We start from the raw sequence: 24,837 nt of genomic DNA on the forward strand, positions 1-24,837 counted from the left end.
GCGCCTTCTTAAAATAGTGTGATTGTCCATGCGTCTGTGCGACAACCCTTAATAGAAAGGTCCTCGAGACTTGAAAATAGGCATACAGATTCTTCTTAGTGCAAGAAAGAAGCCTATTGATTTTGGGATCTAAAGGTCAAAGAACAGCCTGTTAGTGCGATTACTATTAGTAGAAAGGTCATAGATCCTTGAAACTTGGTGTGTGTATAGTTTTCCCTTTGGTTCTAGGAAGAACAGTTTTGATTTTAGTGTTAAAATGTCAAAACAGTCAGCCCATTATCATTTTACCTTTTTAGAACAATTGTTTATTTCGTCGCATTGTTACATCACACAGGCAGTATCGACACCATCACAGTTTGACAGTATTGAAGAGAGACAGATATATCGGGGGGCGTATCCAATCCATATAGCGACCTCAGTCCGACGATTAGCTGGCGGCCGCGCCGTGCTGGCTCTGTCTGCTTCCGCTGGTTCCGCTCCCGGCCCGGCCGGATGTTGTTTACACGTTTCCAATGTCCACGCACTTCATACCATTCCACTGCCACTCGACAGGCCTTGTGTCCCACGTGCACTAATACTGACGTGCGAACTTTTATGGAGTAGCACCAGTAGTATCTTCAGCAGTTACATAACAAATCACTGTTACCAGCGGCACCAACCACCTGACTCCTGAAACCTTGTAGAGTGTTCACTAAACCACCCTTGGAACAGTATAACCTCTAAAAACCCGTTTCGATTGGTTATTAGGATCGCCCAGATATTGTTAAACGCACGAAGATGGTCGAAAAAGTTTCCGACTTAACTTTTTTTTCCGACACAAGACATATTTTCTGAAAATTATTTTTTATTTTTCAACAAAGTCTCCTTGTAATTCTACACACTTTTCCCAGTGATAAACCTATCTCTGTAACCCGTCCAAATAGTACTAATTTTTCTCTGCAAAATAATTGTTCACGACGGTGATTGCCTCTTTTTTTTGATAAAAATGTTTGTTCTCCGAGCGCAGTATTTAGATGAGGAAACAAAAGAAGTCGCTTGGGGCTAGATCTGTTGAGTGAGGCGGATGATCAAGCAGTTCAAACCGTAATTTTTGGATTTTTGGCAAGACAAGTCCACTTAGGTATGAGACGGTGCGTTGTCTTGGTGAAATAGGATCTCGTCAGGACATCAAATCACTTAAACGACTTTTACATCAAAACTATGCTTCAAAAATGGCTGAAACTTTTGTGCGTACCTGTCAACGGAAGGACAACAAAATTCAATAGATTTTAATTTTCTAGTGCTGCCATCTTTACGTTAGGTCAGAAACTTTTCAGACCACCCTCGTATATATGATGAGCATCGAGCATTTAAGACTGCTTATGTAACACAGTATATTTTTTCATCTCAGCCTTTAATAAATGCTATGGGCTTAAATATGTGTATCTAGTTCTATTGGACTTATTGGAGACTTTACCCTATAGCTTCCAAACTACTTACAAGGATTGTAGCCCAATCTTTGTGATCTATATCTCTTAAAACTTCTAGATCTTGGGACGTCTACAAAGAACTGTGGGAGACGGCCTATTTTGTAGATCGCTGATACCAATCTGACATTTGAAAGATTCTAGTCTATAGAACGTCACGCAACATGGGAATTTAGGTGCTAAAGTTTTTAGAATCTGAAATTGCACGACTGAGTGTTCCAGAGCTTTGAAAACACCTGGTCCCTAAGAGCTCTCGGTATCAAGGGCTCCTGGCGTGAGGGGACTGCCGGCTTATCGAAGTTACCTATCTAAAGAACCTCCCGTCATCTCCGTCGACAAGGTCCCTTCAAATAGTGGTAGGCGGGACCCCCGGTAAAATTATCCGAAAAATCCGGTTTGAGTATGGGCCTGTTCACAGGCACGTTCTTTAAATGTTTAGGTCTATTATAAACTAGTTTAGACTGTCTGGATAGTAATTTGTCTTTTAAGGGTGAGTTCAATATTTTAAACACTCCTGAATTTGTAAAAATCAGGATAGAATTTTGTTGTAAACGTGAGGTCATTTTTAAAGAGGTTTGGTATCGGAGAACGTTATAATCATAAGCATAACATTTCCGGTTTTCTCATATCTGTCTTCATAAACTCAGTAAACTAAGAGAGGCTCTTGAAATGTCAATGTTACAAACTTGCAATCATAGAATGGGAATTATAATTTTGCACTTATATATGGAACTAGTTAAAGCATTACGTACAAGTATGCTTTGCGGTACCTAAGCTAAATTCATGTTGCCTCTCTAGAACTAGAAAGAAATGTTTGTTGACAGTCATATTCACTTAATTTATGTACACCTATATATATATATATATATATATATATATATATATATATATATATATATATATATTATTGACACATGTATATATTGAATTACTTTTTGTGATTCAATGTTTATTGAAATTATATATACATACTATTAATAGCCGCCTATAAATACAGGTTTTAGTTTGCAAAATATAAAACCCTGTATAAATGTAGGCCTATAGCTTCAATATGATCACCTTTCCCGATTTAACTTTTTTCTTGGATATTAACATTTCTAATTAAAAACACGAAGAAAGACTGAAATGTCGTGAATAAACCAGTATTTATAACGTGAATTTAAGTTAATGGCAATTTAAACTTGGACATCTTATTCAGATTAGTAGTACCTAGGTCAAATCAACATACATCTCAAGTTAGGTTCAGTCTATAGTGATCATAGTACTAGCCGTTGGATGGCGCTGTGAACAATTATTCTAGTGATAACCTATTTATGTTTTCCTTTCTTACTGTGGTGATCTTTCACTGAACAATGATCGATCACTCATCTCTCACAAACAAAACTGTTTTTAACAAATATGCTATCCTCCATATAAATTGTGTAATCATTATTATTCGCCGCCTGTGATTTAGACAGATTTTTAACACATTCACTGCTGACCATATCATCTACACCTACACCGTGTGCTGAAAATAGATATAAAAAAATAAATTTAGTATTTTTAATCGTTTATTAGTATTAAATATGCATGTTGATAATAATTTTTAGTCAAAATTGATAAAAAATAATAATGACGTCCATGGGCGTCGTCAGCACATAACACAACATTCTTGTAGTGTGTGCTCATGACGCCTATTGGCGTTTGGTGTATTTTTGATACAGGACATAATATAACGATTTCATATTGTACAAATGTTTATTATAATAAAATACACACCTGTATAATGTCTTCCAATATTAAAATTCACAAATAATAGTCTTTTATACCACATTTGTCATATTTACATTTGATATTATTGCGTGTGGTTTGTTTTGCTTGTATTTATACGATGTATAACATGTAATAAAAAACTATCGATAACACCATGTAATATAACTTCCAAATGCAATTTGACAGTACCTATCACTGGTAACCACTGACTGACAGGCTGCACCAGAATATGGCGGGAAATAAGCGCGCGCCATAACCGGTCTTTGACGCCGAAAGGCGTCAGCCGCACACACCATAAGACCGGCGTGACGCCTAAAGGCGTCGTCAGCAGTGAATGTGAATGAATGAACCAGTCTCAACTCTGCACCATCACGATTAGATCCTCAATTCATATGGTATTTACTAACATCTATATAGCCTCGACTCTATAGGTAAATGGCAAGATTAAGTTCGTTGTTGGGTCCAATTAGTAAATCAAAGGAAGTGGAGACTAAGGATCAAAATCGTTTTAATAAACACAACTACTCTAGAGTAGTCTAGACAGCTTATGCTTGGATATACTTAAACCGAACATTTTAACGTTCTAAGGAACAAGTGTTATGATTAAAATTTAATTAGGCTACATATTTATGTATAAACATTTGTATAATCAACTTAAATAAATTTTAATCAAGATGGAAGAAGAAGAGTACTTGCTCTGGCGAGACTCAAACCCGGATCTCTCACTATCCAGGCGAGAATGCCAACTATTATATCATAAAAGCCTTGTTTGTCTGTAATTCGTAAAGGATTTTAATCATACCACACATGTATTTATTGGTTTGTTACAGATTAAACTCTATACTGAGTCAAAAGCTGGGATTATCGCATATCTTGGAGTGCCATATGCTTTACCACCCATTGGGGAACTCAGATTTGCAGTAAGTAACTTTTCTGTTTTCTTATCTTCTATTAGTATTTAATAGCGGGCTGTAATATGATTTGTAGCGATGCATTTCTTAAGAAACTATGAGAGAGTGTGGCATTCAGCAATAGTTGCATTACTAATAATTTATGATGCTGATTGTGATGTACATATATTTCGCACCAACTTATCCTTACATTTAATTAAATACAGTAATTTTTAAAACAGTATATAATATATCATAATAGTGTTAGAAAATGAACTTTAACAATTTACGTCATGGTTTACACCATATTAGTGAATCTCAAATTGCTATACTTATGCAAAAGGAGTGAATTTCACAAAAAATATGTAAATCACCTGTGGGAAACCAAGGATAAGAACATGCAGGACGCGGTACGCGTGACACCGCAAGCAGCGCGGAGTAATGCCGTCATTCTTGCACACAGTACACGCACAGAGCACTGGAGGTGCGGCACGATCCTGTTGCTATCCAGTAGTTAAAATGGCACTAAGCAAGGGGTCCTATAGATCATTATGCTATGTTTAGGTCATTCCTATTTGTTTAACAATAAATATTTTAAGCGACGAAGAGAGCGACTTTCGCGAGGAAAAACAACAATATGGCAAATACCATAACTTAATCCCAGTTTTTAAACGAAATGAAAACATGTGGAGTCTTACGGCAAGGTATAACAGTTTTGTGGTTTAGGTCATACCTTTCCGAAAGAAGACAATCTGTTCGGCTGACTACCCTAGAGGGTACTCTGGCTTCTTCAGAGTTTTTTTAATGTTCAGTCTGGAGTGTCACAGGGATTCGTGCTAGGGCCTCTACTTTTTATTTTTTTGTAAAAATGTCTATTTCCAAATAAATTAGCAGGTTATTCAATTTGCAGGCGATACTAGTATTGTTATGGCTTCAGAATCAAAGTGAAGTATCAACCCGTTTGAATTCCACCGTTGCAAACCTACCCACTTAGTTTTCAGGTAATAGCCTGTCACTGAACCTGCGTAAAAGAAATATTAATGCATTTCAACTTAAGACTCTTGCCACAATACCCATTCAATGGTGGAGACTCCTCTATTACGGTCTGTGATTATTTCAAATTTTAGACGTGGTCTTTGAGTGCAACCCGCAATTTGGATCAACAGATTGGTGCTGTTAGCCAAAAGCTAAACCGCGAACCGTTTTCTCTATGTCAAATATCAAAATGTTTCATAAAACTACACTGAAGGCTGTCTATTTATTTTTGTTACATCAAATCTGTTCTTTCCTATAGACTTTTGTTTGTGGAACCGAATCAGAACCATGTGTTAACAGAATATTCACTTTGCAAAAGCGTGCCATGAGCATCGTTTGTTGCCTTAGCTATAGATGAAGCTGTATAGAGATATTTTCAAGGGAGAATATATTAACATTTCCTTCCTTTTATATATTACAGTCTCAGTTTTTATTTTCAAGAGTCCTGGCCTTTTTAAAAAAACAACTTACCTCTACAATACTAGAAATAAAACTAGATATAGCATTCCTAAACACAATCTTCCATTGTTTAAAAATTAAGTTTTATACTTTAGGTCAAATTTAAATTGCCTAGTAGTATAAAATCTTGTTACACACACTCACTAACTAAAGCTGTACAGTAAGAATTACTTTAGATGAATTGTTTTGTGACCTTCCATAGCTGTACATTTTTATATATTTTACAAGTTTGACTATTTTCCAATGCTGTTTGGTCCATGGCTAATAAAGATTTAATTTGAGTTAATGTGTTTTTAGGACAACAAACTTTCTACTCATACCTTTGACTAAGTTTAAAATAAACTTTTTTATCATTTACAAAAGCAAGATCGTATATACTTGAGGGAATCTTGAGAACACCTTGTTAATAAAACATCCATGGCAAAAACACGTGTAGACACTCCGAAAAATCAAACTCAACTATTCCAAAACGTGACGTGTGCACAGCTTTCTATGTGTTCATACACCCCGCCTTGAACTTGTTCTTGATACCAGAAGACAAGCTGCGCCAAGCCCTGTGTGCCCGTACAGTAATACGCTAGTCGCTAATGAAGGGGCAAAGTTCAGGGAGAACCTAGTCCGCAGTGCTTCTCGAACGCATATCCTAAATATATATGTACATCCTGTAATTCCCAAGCAGCAACGTGTGAATTACTGCGGTAATAATTTTTGCTATTTATAGTTATGACGCAATAAGGTGTAAACTCTTCACGTAGTTTGTCCAACACTGATTTAATTCTTATTGCTTGGAATGATTCAGAATGCATTGATGCCTGTTTTATCATCAATATATATTTCAACCCCTAACAACCCACTGTAGCTATATGAAGCAGTAGTTTGTACAGTATTTACAACTGAGTTTGGTACTCTTTTTTTTAATCTGGGATTTACAGGTTAAACTAATTATTAGTATATAAATTGTTAAAAATACAGTCAAAGTAATGTACTTGAAACAAAATGTGGTATTATTACATTTGAAACGTTATGAAGAAATAGTCTAGTGAATTTCCTAACTAGTTTCAATATTGGCCACCAGCCACTGTTCCTATCAGTGAGTGACAAATTATAAAGGTCTTTCTGACCTACCCAAACAAGATAGTTTGACAGAAGAAAGGGATTTTGACGAATTGTACGTAAAAATGGAACATAGTTATAAAAAAATGTAATTTTATAATTCCGTAAATGTGATATTAATACAACAATAATAAAATACTAACTGATAATTTGTTGTATGCTTTTTGATTGAAAGGTATTACTTGATCTACTACAGTAGATTAGGCAACAAATATGGGGTACCCTCACCCGACAGGATGAGTATTATTAAACTGTGGAATATAATGTGATGAGAGCAGCAGCTTACCTGCAGGTGTTGTACAGCCTCCAGAGAGACACCCAGGATGGGAGAGGTCACTGTTCGCAGGCAGCTTCCAGTCCATGTGTCCTCAACCCTTGAACCAACTAGTACCCGATATGGGAACACTCACTCGACAGGATGAGTGTTAATTAACTGTGGAATATAATGTGATGAGATCAGCAGCTTACCTGCAGGTGTTGTACAGCCTCCAGAGAGACACCCAGGGTGGGAGAGGTCACTGTTCGCAGGCAGCTTCCAGTCCATGTGTCCTCAACCCTTGAACCAACTAGTACCCGATATGGGAACACTCACTCGACAGGATGAGGATTGTCTCTACCTCAACATTTGGACCACTGATGTAAGCTATCTGCATGCTGAATTGTTTTATTTCAATATAATTAAAATAGCACATTCACCAGGAGCTCGTCAAAAGTTCTACAATTCCACTACTTTTCGCTTTCCTTCTGGTAGGTAGTTTTCTTAATTAATATATAATTAATAATTAATGTTCTTTGAAATAAAGGTGTTTAGGTTGTGTTCTTTCATCTGGATTGTTATTATATTCTTGTGCACTCTTACCTATTGAAGCATTACTATTGAAAATATCTCAAAATAATTCTAGCTTTAATTTCATTTGATCACAGTCAGAATGAAATATTCATAGTTGTCACTGCTGACCTTCCAAACAGATTTGCATCAATCTTTTATTCATTCAGATGTGATCATGCCACCGCCCTCTCCGCCACCAATGCTTCAATAATTTTCATTATAGTCATTCAGTATACCAGCCCATCCAACATGCAAGGTCAGGATCGCACAATGAAATTTGCTAAAACAAATTTCAGTTCAAACTGTGGACGACTCTTTAAATGCTTACATCTATATATATATATATATATATATATATATATATATATATATATATATATATATATATATATATATATATATATATAAATAAATATACATCAAACAAATATACATCATATATATGTTTGAATGAATGTTTGTGTGTTTGTCCTTTATAGAATCGTAAACTATTTGACCGATCATTATGAAAATGTGTATGTATATGTATTTTTCGACGGAGAAGGTTTATATACTATGCCTATTGATGTATCTCGCCACCAGACGGTACTGCATATGTTAAAAGTTTTTAAAGCGCCTGCACACTATAAACTGCGATTACGAGATAGTTACGTATATTAAATAGCGAAAAACTATTTGAAGGCGTTAAGCTTTGATGTATATTTGTCTTCAAATATACATTTCTGGTTGAACTTAAAGCTTCAGTGTTAGACCACTTTATAATAAAGTACATGTACGTAGACAAAGGCTATAAACATACACTTTTGACAGATTTTCTTGATCGTGGCAACAATAAAAACTCTACATCGTCGTTGGAAATATAATTCACTTGAACCAGAAGTGCACATACACGGGCAAAGCTTACGAAAAGCGTGCGAAGCCACGGGAAACAGCTAGTTACTTATAAAACATAATTTCTCTGGCTTTTCTTTTCAGTCGATTTTAACCCTTTAATTGTGACTTGGATGGCAGATGGATATTTTTCAAATGGGTTCAGTATTTCCAGCTATAAGCCGGTTGTATAAGTTTTATAATACACTCCGTTCGGTAAAACCTCAAATCTTTCGTAAATTTGCTATATAATTAAGAACCGATGTGAAAAAAGTTAATGGGGCATACTATTTTACTAGTGCTGTTCTTTAAAGTCTATTTTATAATTGCAAGCAACAGGAACCATTCTAGTGAATATTTTTCTTGGTATAATATAAACATAAATATATTTAAAAATTGCCATCAACGAGACCAGTCATTTAAAAGTACCAGACAAAAGTATCTGTTCTAGAGTTTTTTAACAGATAGACAGGGCAATAGCCCGATAGGTGGGTGGTATTGATATTTTTAGTGCCTATATTAGAATGCCAATTTGTTTTTATATCTCAGAAACTTCTACATAAATTTATTTAGAATTTATGGTCTCATACATACATATTAACACTATAATATATCTAAAACACAGTGCATACTAACAAAACTTAGTCCAAACATGAAATGTTATGGGAAATAGATAGGTATATTTAGATAATAATATTTAGTAGTATATAGATAGTAATATTTTTGTTTAGTTAATTCTTTTGTTTGTTTTGTTAAATACAAAACTGAATTCAGTATGTGTATTTTAATTAACAAACTATAATTAATCAAATGATTGAAAAAATTTGATGAATAGTTATTTTACAATAACTTTTTATCCCAAACCCTTTGAACCTTTAAGTAAGTAAATTGCACTTTTGGAAATATTACTATAATATGAAGTTTTACTTCACTCTTGAGCAACGTATAATACATGACATTTGGTTAGTTTTTCATGGCTTTTCATATATGGTATTATTGGAAAAAATCTAAAAATAATGTTTTATATATGTGATATATAAGGTGATTAATATATATATATATATATTATATGAGAGATCCGGGTTCGACTCCCGGCGGAGCAAGTACTTTTTGTGATTCAATGTTTATTGAAATTAAATAAGGCTATTGCCATTTATACAATTTAACGTAAATAAAAGTCGTTTGACAGGTGTTTGGTCTTCCGATCATATGTTAGTTTGCTTATTTAAACGCATATGTGACAGATACGGCTAAATACAAAATAATTGAATCGGAAAAAGTAAGCGCTCTGTAGTGTAATGGTAGCACATTCACCCGGCAAGTGAGAGATCCGGGTTCGACTCCCGGCGGAGCAAGTACTTTTTGTGATTCAATGTTTATTGAAATTATATATATATATATATATATATATATATATATATATATATATATATACATATATATTAAAAATCATATTGGTAAAGTTTTTGTATATCTTAAGATATTTTTTTTTTAATCAGTTAGTTGATTCATAAACTCATTTAATGTGTACTTGTAATAGAGAAAACATCACTAATTTAATTGAAATCAAAAAAAGAAAATTATTGAGATTTTTAGAAATTATTCTAGTGTTATTTTGTTCATAACCCGTGTTATAATCACATAAGCTAATCTAATTCTATATATAATTAGATTTAGAATCATAATTGGTAACTGCAAATACTAAAAATTATTATTTAGATAAAGAATCAATATCTAAAAACAACAGACACAAATTTTAGCAAAATATTTTGTTTTAAGATTAATTTACTAATTGTAAGTCATTAATAGTAGCTGATATGTCCTATTTGAACACTAGCTAGCCATGAACTATCGGAATGCTCCAGTGCTCGTGTTTTTTGAAGGGGAAGGATTTGTGGCAGGAGCCCCATCCAGATTTCCCGCTCAGGACTTAGCAGCCGAGGGTCTTGTCATTGTCTCTGTCGCTTATCGGCTGAATGTTTTTGGTAAGTTTGGCCATCAAATGACCACTGATTTACTTTATTAACAAACAACGTGTAGAACAAAAACTGGACTTCACATTTTAAAATGTTTTTCTTACCATTATTTTAGGGTTTTTCTGCCTAGAAGACCTAGAAGCTAGAGGAAACTTGGGCCTATTAGACCAGTACTTGGCCCTAGTCTGGATCCACGAGAATATCGCAGCATTCGGTGGAGACCCCCGCAGTGTCACTTTGATGGGACACTCGGCTGGTGCAACCAGTGTCATGTACCATATGATCTCTCCTCGAACTGCAAGTGAGACTCCCAGGTTCACTTAGCAGTAGTTTGTTCAAATCTAATTCTGATAGTATAAAGGCATAATACTTATTTTAATCCAAACTTTAAACTTCTTTTTAGTAGTAAGGTAGCATTGTGTTGTGGCTCATAGCTCTATTTCTACAGGCCTTTTCTACAGAATGTTTTAAAGGTCTGTTTGAATATTTAGCTTTAAGATGGTCCAACTTCAGAAAATGTTTTCAATATATATTTGTAAATATTCTGATAACAGTGTAGGTGTTTATTTTTATTGTTATTAGTATAATTATAAGTTACAGTTTTCTTAGATTAAAAGCTTATTTTTTTATGTTTCCTCATTGATTCCTCTATAATACAAAGACAGACTCCCTCCATTCAGCCCTTTAAGATCTTCAGACTGGGGATAACACTCCCAATACCATAGCATTGACTCAGAATATGGAGAGTGTTCCTCCATATTGTATCCTTCTCAAACACTACTATGCTAAGATGCCTCCTGAATGTCTTATACCTCATAACAGTTTATTTCCTTTCCTGTAGTAATTATTTACATATAGAAACAAAAATATAACTTTGGAATTCAGTGTCTATAGTTACAAATATTTGGATGATGTTAAATTTAAACCTAAAGACATGTAACAAAACGCAGTACAGCCTCTTCAGGTTAAAAATAGAAAACTCTCTTAGAGTTGTACGATTTCTATCATAACAGCATTATCATATAACTAAACCTAAATGAAAATTTGTATAAATATTTTAAGAATTTATTTTCACAAAAACCATAAGCTATTTAAATAATAAATTTTCTTGGATAGGAAGTCTAAGACTTGATTTTAGAAATCTAAGGAATGAACCTCAATCAATTTTCAAATTTACTAATCATAGTTAAATTCCAAACAATAACTATCAATATCTCTTACATCTTACGCCAAGTACAATTTGATTGTGAATGTATTATTATTTAATTGCTGAAATTAAGTATACTTTGAAGACATTTATATTAGTTGTCAAAATATAGGGTGATTCAAAAAGAGCGCCAGTTTTGAAAAGACTAGTACATTTTATTTTATCGGTTGGCAATAATGTTTGACCTTGATTCTATTTCTGACTAGATTCCGATTGTTGACGCAGCTGATATTTTTCTCATTAGTGCATTCTGTGTCTAACCATGGAGAAGTTTACTTGTGCGCAACGAGTGTTACTAGTGAAAACGTTTTATCAGAGTGGAGGGAGTTATGCGGCTACTGTTAGGCGACTTCGCGGTACTCTAGGACGTAATGAAGCACCGAATGAATCAATAGTTCGCAGACTCATGAAAAAGTTTCAAGAAACGTGTTCAACAGTCGACCTCAAAAGTTCTCGACGTTGTCGTTGTGCCCGAACTGAACAGAACATTGAGGTGGTTCGTCACAGTGTGGCTGTTAGCCCAGCGAAATCAATATGTCGCCGTTCTCAACAATTGGGATTAAGATGTTCTTCTGTACGGAGAATTCTTCGGTACGATCTCAAACATCACCCCTATAAAATTCAGCTGACGCAACAATTGAAAGAGGCAGATCACCAGAAGAGACAACAGTTTGTTGATTGGGTATTGAGAAATTCGCAGGAGGAAGAAAACTTCACAATGAATATCATCTTCAGTGATGAAGCACACTTCCAATTGAATGGATTTATTAATAAACAAAACTGCCGTATCTTGGGTCCAGAAAGCCCTCGCATGATTAACGAAAGGGAAATGTATCCACGAGTGACAGTTTGGTGCGGCTTTTGGTCGGGCTGCGTCATCGGCCCTTATTTTTTTGAAGATCAGGAAGGGCAAGCTGTGACAGAGAATGGAGACCGATACTGTACAATGATTAGGGAGTTTTTGTGGCCTCACTTGGATACCATAGACATAGACATTGACCAGTTGTGGTTTCAGCAGTATGGTGCCACCTGCCACGCTGTCCATGAAACAATGTTTTGCTCCGTGACCGCTTTCAGGATCGCGACATTTCTCGTAATCCCGACCATCAATGGCCACCAAGGTCGTGTGACTTAACACCTTGTGACTTTCATCTTTGGGGTTATCTAAAGTCCATTAGTTTATGCCAATAAACCCCGAACCATCAATGAGTTGAAAGAGGAAATTCGACGGGTTGTCGGCCAAATTGAAGTGGAAACTTGTCGTGCAGTCACGGCTAATTTCATGGACAAAGTTTTTGCGTGCCAACGTAGCAGAGGAGGACACATGCATGACATTATTTTTCATACATAAAATCGTAAGGTTAGATGAACATATTTATGTATTTGATTTCAGATTTTCATTAAAATAAATCTCTTAATTTGATAAATAAAAAACCGGCGCTCTTTTTGAATCGCCCTTTATTATCACGGTTATACTTCTTTTTATTATGCTTAAATTTTGCTCATACTTCATTGATTACACTTGAGATTTTACTTTTTTAAATGCTCTATATAGTATTTTTTAATTATATACACTAGGACATAAAACACATGAAACTTTAAAAACAGAACCACATCAAGCAAAGATCACTGGCAATAATCTAGTGGAATATACCATCGATATAAACTATTATTGGGGGTGGGGAGGGGGGTTACTTCTAGGGATAAAGTAACTGATTGAAGCATTTAAATATATTCTAGCATAGAAATGAATTGCTTTTACATTTGTATGAAGTTAATCAAGCTTGTGGAGGAGTGTTTTTCCTCCAATGAGTAACAAAGCATAACTACAATAAAGTGTCATGGTGTTGCAGATCTCTTCCACCGTGCTATAGTGATGTCTGGAAGCATATTGTCACCTTGGAGCCACTCCCAACACCCAGCAAACACATCCCGTGCTATCTCGCGCAGTCTGGGTTGTATGGTGGTCAATCAAACACGTCAGATTCTGACCTGTCTGCGCAACAAGTCTACTACAGAAATCCTTAGGGCATTTGAAACTCAATACATGGTACATATGGTCCATAGGAAATTCAAGACTACTCCTTATACACTACTACTTCTCCTTGTTTTTAATAACTATTCTTTTTTAAATGTAATTTAATAACATGGTATTTTCATAATTTAGGACGGAAACTGGACAGATATGATATTACCTGTAACTGATGACTTCCTGCCAGATATTGAGCAGTACCTGCCGAAATCTCCGCTGGAAGCTCTACGTGACGGATCCTTTCTCAAGATCCCGGTGCTCACAGGAACTACCAGTCATGAAGGGGTTATTGCTATATGTAAGACTTTAACCTATTTTCCTAATTAATCTGGAACAGATATTTATTGGTTGAGCATTGTCTAAGCATAATCAATCAAGGAACTGGAAAAATGTCATTTCTTTCTATTTATATTTTTGGTCACATGATATCTCAAGAACAATTTGGCCTAAAGCCTTGAAATTTAGCATGAAGCTTCATTTCCATATAAGCAGCCTCGAGTTTGGTGATGGTGAATGTCATTCCATAGCATTTCGCTGAGCATTAGTGAAAAATTTTACATTGGTCTTATGGGTGACCATGATGGCAATGTGAAAATCATGGAACAAGTAAATTTGTAAACATTCTACGTACAGTCATATGTCATTTTATTTTAATGTGACATAGTAAGACATGTACCCTAATGAAATGAGTAAGACTTGACATTTTTCATATAACCTAGTAATGTGTAGCATAATCCTACCTTGTATTAAACACAATCCATACTCATACAGTTCAGATTCTCATACTATGAGAAATAGTACTTAAATTTAAACACACATGAACATTTTATTTTTTACATTTCCTTGTTTTATAATTCATAGTACTTGAAACAGAAGATTAGGGATTCTTATTATTTTATGATCTCTTCATATCATACGATGATTTTTTCTGAAACTGAAAAATTCAAAAAAGAAAATACCTTTAAACAAATTTTAGACATTGACAGAATCAAGGTCTTTATTTGAATATTTAGTTGAAATTGTCCCGAATTCAAAATATACAGAAGTTGTGCATATATTTATTTGTTTCTTGGTCATTACATTATTATTGTACTATTATCTATCAAAAATCACCCAACATACAACACAAAACATACCCAAACCCCATACACACTTAATCCAAACAATTGCTGGTTTAGTTCAATTTTTTTGGTGAGTTGTGTTTATTTTGTTGTAATAGTGTTTGTTTGCTATTTGTTGCTTTTATATTGTGAAGAATAAAAGATAGTTTTGAAGCTTGGATCTTGGAACTTGGAGAGGATAATTTTGAAATAGAAATTGATGTAGGGTACTGACTGCATGTTAGTATTTTGTATTCAATGGCCTAACTAAGAACTCTGGATCTAAAATTGGTATAGGCCACCAGATTACTGTGTGTCTACTCTGTGACAACTACAAAGTGTAAAATTCTGTTTCACTCCAATTACTCATGCCTTTACTGTCAGGTTTATTAAATTACTAGGTTCTCTCTCCCTCATTACTGTAAGTGACTCACTTAGTAACTTTATTAAGCAAACAGAATAACAATATTATTCATACCACAATTTATACACAACACTGATTAATACTCTAGGTTTAATTTGTTTTAGAGTTGTGTTTACAGAGAAATAGTCAAACAAGTGAGCAGTGATGCTAACTGATATTTCGTACAAAAGCAAAATTCTCAATTAATGTCTATGGTGTTGTAAAATTTAAATTGTTGGTCAGATTAGGAGATATAAACACACTAAGTATTATGTACAATTTTTTTAAACATTAAAATGGGCTAGTTAATATTACAACACAGCCTTAGGAAAACAGTAAACATGATATAATTGCAATTATTTGTTTTGAGATTATATTACATGTCTTACGGAGATTCTGGGATAGTGTTCAACAAAATGCAATAACTTATTTGTGATGATATTGTTTTTTTTTTTTTTGTGAAGTATGAAAATTATTATATTAAGTTGGCAGCAAGTAGCGTTTGATAATTATAATTTGTAATAGTAAAGACAGTATTGTTCAATATTTGCAGCACACTGGGGTGGTGATTTGCTAGCCCAAGGATACTCCCAGCTATTGAAGCTATTTACCAGCTCTATCCTACCGATGGTTATGTCTCGCTACGGGTTCCACAACCACAACAGCAAGGCAGAAATAGCTGCGATACTAAAATGGCAGTACATCGATAGTGTGAAGCCAGGAGATACACAGGGTCTCATCTCTCAATTAACTGATGTAAGAGCAAAATCTGGTTAAATTGATATCTCCCCTCATATGGGTCGGAAAAAGGGCATTTGCAGTACTTTATTCACTTTTAAAAAACTATTATTGCAATACATTCCAATTTTGCTTTTTGGGATCATGTTTTGTTTATTATACATATATTTACTTCAGAAAGTGTTAGCAAGTTCAAGAAACTTACAACTGCCAATCCTTTATATATTGGTTATTTGTGTATGTTTCTTATAGATTTGTAAATACTTACAAAAACTTACCATAATCATTTATAAAAATTTTTATTTAACACAACCCCCAGAGTTTTTTTTTAAGTTTTAGTGTTATTTCAAACAATTTGCATATAATCTTCCTTTTATTCTTGAAAATGTCTTAGTAGATGAAATTAAATATGTAGTCATCCTATAATACAATATATTTCTTATTTTGTTCTGTATGTCAAATGATATCAATGTCATAATGACAGACAACAAGGACATTGCATATGTATTCCTTTTTTACTAATTTGTAAATATTTGTAAGTCTTTAACTGTGATCCCTGATGGTGTTTTGTGGAATTGTAGATAGTTCCGTCTCTTCCTTGATTCTACTTTTTTTAATACATTTCCTAGAATTGAGTTATTCTAGAAACAACAGAAATATTCAAAACCGCTTAGTTGTGGGCTTTCTATGCTAGAAATCTATAAACACAGTGTAATTAATGAGTAACCAATTTTTTTTATTGACACCATTAGGCTCATTTGGAAGTGACAATGATAAAGTTCTTTAACTTGCTTCTGCAAAGGTAAAGTATATCATAATAAACTATTGATTTCTAGCCTACAACAAATACATCTTGAAACACAAACAGCACATCATCTTAAGTATCTATTTAATACAGATAAATTTTGGTATTCAAAGTAATTTAATAAAGAATAAGAATGCATAGTTTGTGTGAAATTATTTCTACCTTTTATTCCAAAACCTCTGTTCTACATTAATAGTTCTAGGTCATTTGTACTTTATAAATATTCAATAAACAAATTGGTAAAATTTTGACCTGATTTTAATTTTCAGTTCTACACAGATGCACAGTTTAAGGCACCTCATCTCAAACAGCTCCAGCTGCTGGCAAAATCCGACATCAGTGTTTATGCTTATCAATTTGAGCAGAGTGGTGTGGACCTGTTTGGAAAAGATTTTAATATCTCAGGTAGTTTTATCTTAGGATTTTATTAGTTACACAAGGGATAACTCATTCAGTAATGTAAATTGAGGCGCAGAAAAAGTGAGTGTTCGGATTTCCATTTATGGAGTAAGAGACTCAAGCAGCTCAGTTAGTAAATATTGGAACAAGAACAATCAAAGTTACGTAGTGTAGCTCTAGCGTTGGACCTTAGAAGTAACTGAAATAATCCACCAGACCTCAGCACACCTTGGCTGTTTGAATGACATCTCTTGTGTAACAAATATAGTCAAAGGTTTTACTTAAACTAAAAATGTAATTATTAAGTTAAAAATGGCCTTATTTTGACAAAATTTAACACATCTCATTTTCATGTGTATTGCTCAAGGAATAGAGAGAGATAACGATATTCCTGCAACCACGGATTGAATTGAGAAATGTATTTATTATATTTATTTCTACAGGTATATTTAACAATCACATGGCCATTTAAATATACATGCATATGACTATTGCATAAAGATATTAACACTAAATCCAAATCAAATTTATCTGAAAGTGATTGTTGAGGTGAAGTTTTATGATCAGCAATGAATAAATATCCTTAATAAATGCAAGAGTAATTGTGTCATGAACATTTTTCTACAAACATGTGATTTTCATTGAAAATAAAGGTTTGTTGTATCTGAAACATTCAGACTTGAGTACTATAGGGATTAGTACTTAATTGAGTCCACCACAGTCAATGTGTTAAACAGTTTTAAGGTAAATTTTACAAAACATTTCTAAGAGTCTCACAATCATTCTTCCCCTGTGTATTCAGTATCTTCAATCTTCAGTGTAAGTCCCTCCCACAAAGAAATTCTGGCCATACTTCTAGTGTTAATGAAAAAACAAAATCAAGCCTAAATAAGTGTTAAAACCAAAACGCTAATTTAAGAAATCATCATCTGGACTTATTGAGTGGCTACAGCCCGTTTTTATTTTTGTGGAATTACTTTTTAAATGACTAAATTACCTTCTTCATTGAATAGATGAAAACTAAATAGTAGTGGTCAGTATAATTAAATACTAAGAAATCTGTATTGTCTATTGTGTATGAACAAGTAATGTATTCATAAGAAAAATATTTTTATTTCACTATCTCACTCATTAACACGTTAAGTGCGGACGATGCTTTACAATGCAAAATCACATTAATAGTAGTCTGTGTCACTCAGTATACAAAGTGTGGCTTTTAAATAACGAGAATGATGCTGCTGTGGATCAAGGAGGCATGTGTCAACCGTCATTAATCAACAGCTGTTTAGTGTGAACCTTTCTCTTTAGTATGCAGCTAGTCTCGATTCTGTAAACAACACCGTTTAGTAAGAGCCTAGGATCACGTTATTGTTGTCTTTGTTTTGCCGGATAAAATGGTTACTGTAATAATAGAGCAATGAGTTATTGTGAAATTCACTTTAAACTGCTATTGAAACTTATAATTTACTAAAAGAAGTGTAAGGCAGTGAATTTTAATCATGCGCACGTCTTCTTTACTGGTTCAAGTGTTTTAAAGATGGCAGAGAAGACGTTGAAGACATTAAAAATAGATGAAAATATCGAAAAAGTCTGTAATTTGATTTGGTCTGACCATAGATTAAGTATTCACACAATTGGTGAAACTTTATGTATTGATAATGAATGTGTACAGAAAATTTTACATGACAATTTGAACATGTGATAAGTGTGTGCTAAAATGGTGCCTAAAATTCTAACGTTTGAACAACAAGAAATTCACAAAAATTATTGTACTGACACTTTGTACACAATTAAAAATGACCCAAATATTTTGGAAACCATAATAACATGTAGTTTTTTTACTTATGATCCGGAAAAAAGTGCCAATCCATGCTCTGGCTGTAATAGGCGATCTTGGCTGTATCCACATCACAGATGTTCTTAATCCTGCGAATTACAAACAGGCTTACACTTAGCTTGTTGCACAGGAGATCGATGTGGGGGGTCCAGGAGAGGCTTTCATCAATTGTTACTCCCAAGTATTTGGCAACAGTAACTTCTTCAAGGTCAGGTAACTTGCCTACAGCCTCTCTATGCTTGCCTAAAATAAGTTGCTTAGTTTTTGTCTCATTTACAACGAGGTCGTTCCTATGGCAATACTGAATTGCCATGTTAAGAGCAATATAAGAGGTCACTTCAAGATGTTTTGGATTATTGTTGCCCAATAGCAATACAGTGTCATCTGCATACATTAGTGATCTGCAATAGTCTTTTAGATATCTTGGAAAGTCATTGGTAAATAAAATGAAAAGTACTGGACCCAGTACAGACCCTTGAGGAACTCCCCGTGTGATGCTTTTTGGTTCAGATTTGATTTGTTGCATAATCCCCTTGCTATTATACATAAGTTCAACCATTTGGCACCTCCCTGTCAGGTAACTGTGAAACCAGTTATAGGCAGTCCCTATTACACCTATCGCACTAAGCTTAGCCATGAGGTGTTCGTGGCTGAGGCAATCGAAAGCCTTGCTATAATCTAGTAGAATAGCAGTGGTGGTGTTGCCATCTTCAAGTTGATCAATAAGGAATTCTACCAGACATATTAGGGCGGTGGTTGTTGACTTGCCTTTCAGAAATCCATGTTGCTGGGTTGTAAGGAGTTCATTTGTCGTTACATGGTCTATGAGTCTGGTTAGTGTCAGTTTTTCAATTATTTTAGGGAATGTTGGAACTAGAGAAATCGGTCGATAAATTTGAGGCTTGGGTTGGGGATCCCTGTTTGAACAATGGGTAGACTTTGGCCATTTTTAGAGCAGATGGGAAGTTTCCAGACAAAAAAGATTTGTCAGGCAACTTCACAGAGAGCCAAAATAGCTCAAATGACAAGTCAAAATTTTAAATAATAATGATTGTTTTTTTATACCTCTGGGATTAGACCTTCAATGGGTTCCTGAAGGTCAAACAATTAATCAATATTACTACCTTGAGACACTTTCTAAACGACATCAAAGAGTAAAGAAAAACGCCGCAAAATGTGGAAGGACAAATCATGGGCTCTTTAACAAGACAATGTGCCAGCTCATTCCGTGTTATCCGTCAAGAGGTTCCTAGCCAAGTCCAGCATCCCAGAACATCCACCTTATTCACCAGATCTTTAACCAAATGACTTATACCAGTTCCCTAAGGTGAAATCTGCATTAAAAGGGACAAGATTTGAGTCTGTGGATGCTGTAAAAGAGAAGGCGGCACATGTCCTGAAGGAGCTGACAGAAGATGACTTCCAGCAATGAAAAATGCACATGGAGCATTATAGGGATAGAGACAGTGATATTGAAGATGATAATAATAAGTAATTATGTATAAAATTATAAAGGTTTTTTTACAACATCAGTCTCCTTATATAGCCACAGCACAAAAATCAGCAGTGAATAAGTTAATGTGTTTTATTTATATGTAAAAAATCTGTGTAATATATGTCATGCCATATTAAAAAAATTGGTCAAATAACAAACATTTTAACATTTTCATTTATTGTTACTCCAGGAGCTGGTCACGGAACAGAGTTGGTATTTTTGTTTGGCCCAACTCTAATCCAGAGTTCTATCGGTCGCAGGTTCTCCTCAGCTGAAGAGAGACTTAGCATAGCCATTAAAAGGATTTGGGCTGAGTTCATCCGACAGGGGTAAATACAAGTGTTTTGCATGAAATAACATTTTAGTTTTTTTCTGGGTGGTTTTCAGAGATAAGTACTAATGTGCAACAAAAGTTTTCTCAACTGATTAAGTCAAAATTTGATAACTAGAATTACAACATTTTCAAATAAATTAACAAGTATGTGACAAATGGTTTAAAGAAATGCTAAAAATACTAAGGAAAATCTGTTGGATCCGTTGAAATAAAAATGTTGTATAAATAACTGTAAAAAGTTTGTTTAATTGCATTTCGATTTCATGGAGACTATTACATTTATTACAGCCATAGAACTCAAACCTTATTCTTATAAAACTATTCATTGTACTCATACGAACCAACTAAAGCAGCTGCTCAGGAAATAACTCATATTTTACAACAATTGCACTTGTCTTTCTTCACAAATTACATCCAAATGAATCAAAACGTCTAAATATTCATAAAACAAAGTGCAAAAGTCGCGAACATTTCAAGATACAAATTTTATCTTAACATCCATTCACAAAAGTAGAGGAAACTATGTGAAACCCCTATTTCTAAATGTAAGGTATAAGGTCAATTTTGTTCCATTAATATAATTGTCACTACCTGTTAATATTAGGTATATAAATATGTATGTAAGAAAACTCGGTATTTTTTTAAAGTTATGGCTATTTTAATACTTTTAATTTAATGTATAATAATAGTATACTAGTGGATCCATGTTGCCCAGCAGCGTTACTCGATATTGTAATTAATGTGGGGAGGCGCGCTTTAGTAATTGTTTACCTTGCCTAAGGAGAAAATAGTATAGTATAGTAAGAAGTAACATACTTGTACATAAGTCAAGAAATCAGTTGTCATATTTTGAATTTTGCATTAAAAATCACATATCATGAAAATTTTTTAATTAGTCGGCATGTTGTTACAACCTCACTGACAGAAAAAGACTGTCTAATTTTCAATAGCTCCTTCTATACCACATTGGATGTGAGCCGACCTTGAGGTTTAGTTTCTACCTTCACATTTTTGAACGATTTTCCATGCGATAGGGCCACATACAATTGACCATATTAAATTTGTACACTGGTTCAAATAAGTATACTCCGACTTAGTTGATTGTTAATTCCTGCCCCTTGTTAATTCTCATGCAACTTTGATAGGAAATTGTCTTCGCTTAAATGAAAATGGAACATTAGTGTCAGCTGGTGATAAGTCCAAAGCATTGACCAACCTCTCTACCAATCATAATTTCCAAATCCAAACAGTTCTCAAACATTCATGTAGGATTGGAAGTAAAAGTTATGAAGATGTCTGGCTTGCCAAATTTTATCACTAATACCATAGTATCTTGCTAATTCTGCATCATATTTCTTGGACTCCCAATAAAAGATGAAGGCAAAACTACAATCCGACCTACTCTCAACTTTTCATGCTCAGCCCTCACAAGTAAAGCAGCTGTTAAGCCTATGTACGTTTCTGCACGCAATTTAGTTCTCTTTGGATATACTTCAGTCTATCTCCTTCAATACGGCAGTATAGTCCACAAAAAGTTGCTGAGTAAGTTTTCTAGCATTTATTTCTGCACTGAAGTCATCTGCAGGACCATTTTCTCGGAATGCAATTTTATACATATTCTCACATAGTAACAGTTTTTTGTATTTGTAGTTTGATGCACACCTTGAATTTTCATATCTATGTGCCAACCAGTTTCACCACATGACCAAATCAAAGCATGCAGATAGAATCACAATGAATACTATCATAATCTATCTTTTGTAAAGCACCTGCTCTTTCTTAAACAGTTATATAAAAAGAAGGTGCTCCATCAACTGTTTCAAACACTGCAGCAATTTCAGAAGTAGTAGGATTATTATAACGCCAATGATCTAAAGATGGTTCATGGTAGAATCGCATAACAAAATTTAATGGTGAATGATTTTTTTTAAAGTGCAAGGGCTTTTTCCTCTTCAAGTTTCTGATGCATGGTTTTGTATGAACGGAAATAAGGATTGAATTTACTAAGCATATCACTCAAGTTGGTGTCTGTTTGGCCAAATCTTTTTCAGCATTATGTGACATTCTCATTTTATTAGCTTTGGCAAAATCAAGAATATATTACTGACCATATGAAGTACTTCAGAATCATCAGGAATTAGTGGAGAAATTCAGTGATAAACTAGTCATGGATTCTAAAGAAATGAGGATCAAATAACATTGCTTTATTATATTAGTGAATATTGTCTCTGAAATTTTTAGATCTTGCATTATTACCAGTTAACAACTCTTTCATTTCTTCAAGTGTAGTAGAAGGTTGAAGTTTGTATTTTCCATAATAGCAACAGAGAGTGAATTTTCCAGCTGTATTCTTCTCAGATTTTGAAATACAATGCTGAACAATACTGACAAACTCCCTCAAGACCACCTACAGAGTAAGGACTGACATCTGGAGTAGCATCAGAAACTGCACACCTTGAAGTAAATTTAAACTTCTTACTACTCACAAATACTCTGCTTTCTCCCTCTTTTTGGGCCTCGGCCTTTGCCTCACGGAAGCCAGTCAGAGTGGACTTGCCTTAAGTTCTCTTAATGTCAGGATCAACAACTACAGAACTTATATCACGTGTTTCCCTCATAAGTGTTCGAGAACTATCCTCCAGGGCACTACAATGTCCAGTATCCCGGTTTCCAGAGAATAGCAAGTCATGAACAGTCCATCAGAACCATAATTAGCAATTATGTCACCATTTTCCTCATTCACACTCTGGAGTTTAGCATGTCCTGCACACTACCCATTGGTGCTCATTACACATTTATTATCAGTAGCATGTTTAATACTTTGCTCATATGTTTCATCCCCATCGATACAATTTGTAAATACACACCACTTCTTAGCAATGTGGTCAATAGCAGTCAAACAGACCTCATGGTGCCTATCTTCAGTTTCAAATAAACATGAAGAGATTGCCCAGAATAAACAGTTACCATCACCTACAATGGGAATCACTTCAAAATTGTTGATGGTTGAAGAACCACATTAAATTAGGATTAACTAATGGAGGTATCAGCCATCTTCTTTTAAAGGAAGAAGGATCAGATGTCAAAAAAATCAGCATCATCAGTGACTTGTCTCTTTCTTGTGGTTAAAGAACCACATGACATTAAATTAGTTCCTTCACTCTGCAATTTCTGTTTTGCACTCTCCCTGCGAGCATCTTTTGTTTTCCTTCCTAGACCCATAATTCAAAGTACAAAATACTCACAAAACTTATAAAGCAACTAAAGAAATTTGAAAAGTGGCGAGACCAACAGCTACATTAAACTTACATGAACAGGTTAAAATAATCGGAATGTAAACGAACTACAGCCAATACTGAATTTTAAAAACCCTCTCTTGAGATGACTAATGTACAGCTGACAATGGCTTTATGATATAAAAAAGTTCTTTTATAAAACCAAGATTTAGGTAGAATGTCCGTGCCTTAGTCTCTTCAGTATCAACCGATTTGAAAGGTCAGTAGGTCAAAATAAAGCGCACATTTTACTGAGTGTTTTTAAATAAAAACGAAGTTTGTAACTTAGGTTTATTCACACCAGAGAAATTGAAAAAGAAATGGTAACGGTACGTTTCAGATCCCCATAAGAAATGTATATGAGGAAAACATTTTTTAGTAGAACATGAAAAAAACCAAAGCTTAGTGACTTTGGTATACTTAATGCCTAATCTGTAAACATATAATTTAAAACCAAAATGAAGGCAATTGACTGGATAGAACTGACGTACCTACTGACTGTTATTAGATTTATATCAATTCTTTTAATATATAGATTCATATATTAAATGAACTTATGAATACTTATTTATTACCAATGTTATTTACAAAACAATAAAATTGTAATCTATATTCAAGCAGCGATTCACACAAAAGTAACCTTTTGGTTTCCTTTACAGCTGCAAAAAACTACAAGGTGTCTCTAAATGTTTGTGATTATTCATCAGATTTTTAAATGATACCTTTCAAACAGTGTGTGTTTAGACCGACATTTTGCACGTTCCATTTTTCTCCCAGAAGTTGTCACCCTTGAATGCAAAATCAACTCTATCATCTGCTCCC

At 34.3% G+C, this 24,837-nt stretch overlaps 1 protein-coding gene across 1 annotated transcript in view; it reads left to right on the forward strand.

Annotated features, from left to right (window-relative positions):
- The window catches only part of LOC124362625 (carboxylesterase 4A), a 57,759-nt gene that overhangs the window by 27,376 nt on the left and 5,546 nt on the right, over positions 1–24,837 (forward strand). The window contains exons 2-10 of the mRNA XM_046817286.1: positions 4,049–4,138; positions 7,019–7,353; positions 10,252–10,399; positions 10,506–10,691; positions 13,451–13,647; positions 13,765–13,927; positions 15,686–15,888; positions 16,945–17,080; positions 20,597–20,735. Of these exons, the coding sequence (XP_046673242.1) occupies positions 7,258–7,353; positions 10,252–10,399; positions 10,506–10,691; positions 13,451–13,647; positions 13,765–13,927; positions 15,686–15,888; positions 16,945–17,080; positions 20,597–20,735 (1,268 nt within the window). The 5' untranslated portion in view covers positions 4,049–4,138; positions 7,019–7,257. The remainder of the gene's footprint in view (positions 1–4,048; positions 4,139–7,018; positions 7,354–10,251; positions 10,400–10,505; positions 10,692–13,450; positions 13,648–13,764; positions 13,928–15,685; positions 15,889–16,944; positions 17,081–20,596; positions 20,736–24,837) is intronic.

The sequence above is a fragment of the Homalodisca vitripennis genome, chromosome 5 (genome assembly GCF_021130785.1).
Source record: "Homalodisca vitripennis isolate AUS2020 chromosome 5, UT_GWSS_2.1, whole genome shotgun sequence".
Lineage (NCBI taxonomy): Eukaryota > Metazoa > Arthropoda > Insecta > Hemiptera > Cicadellidae > Homalodisca > Homalodisca vitripennis.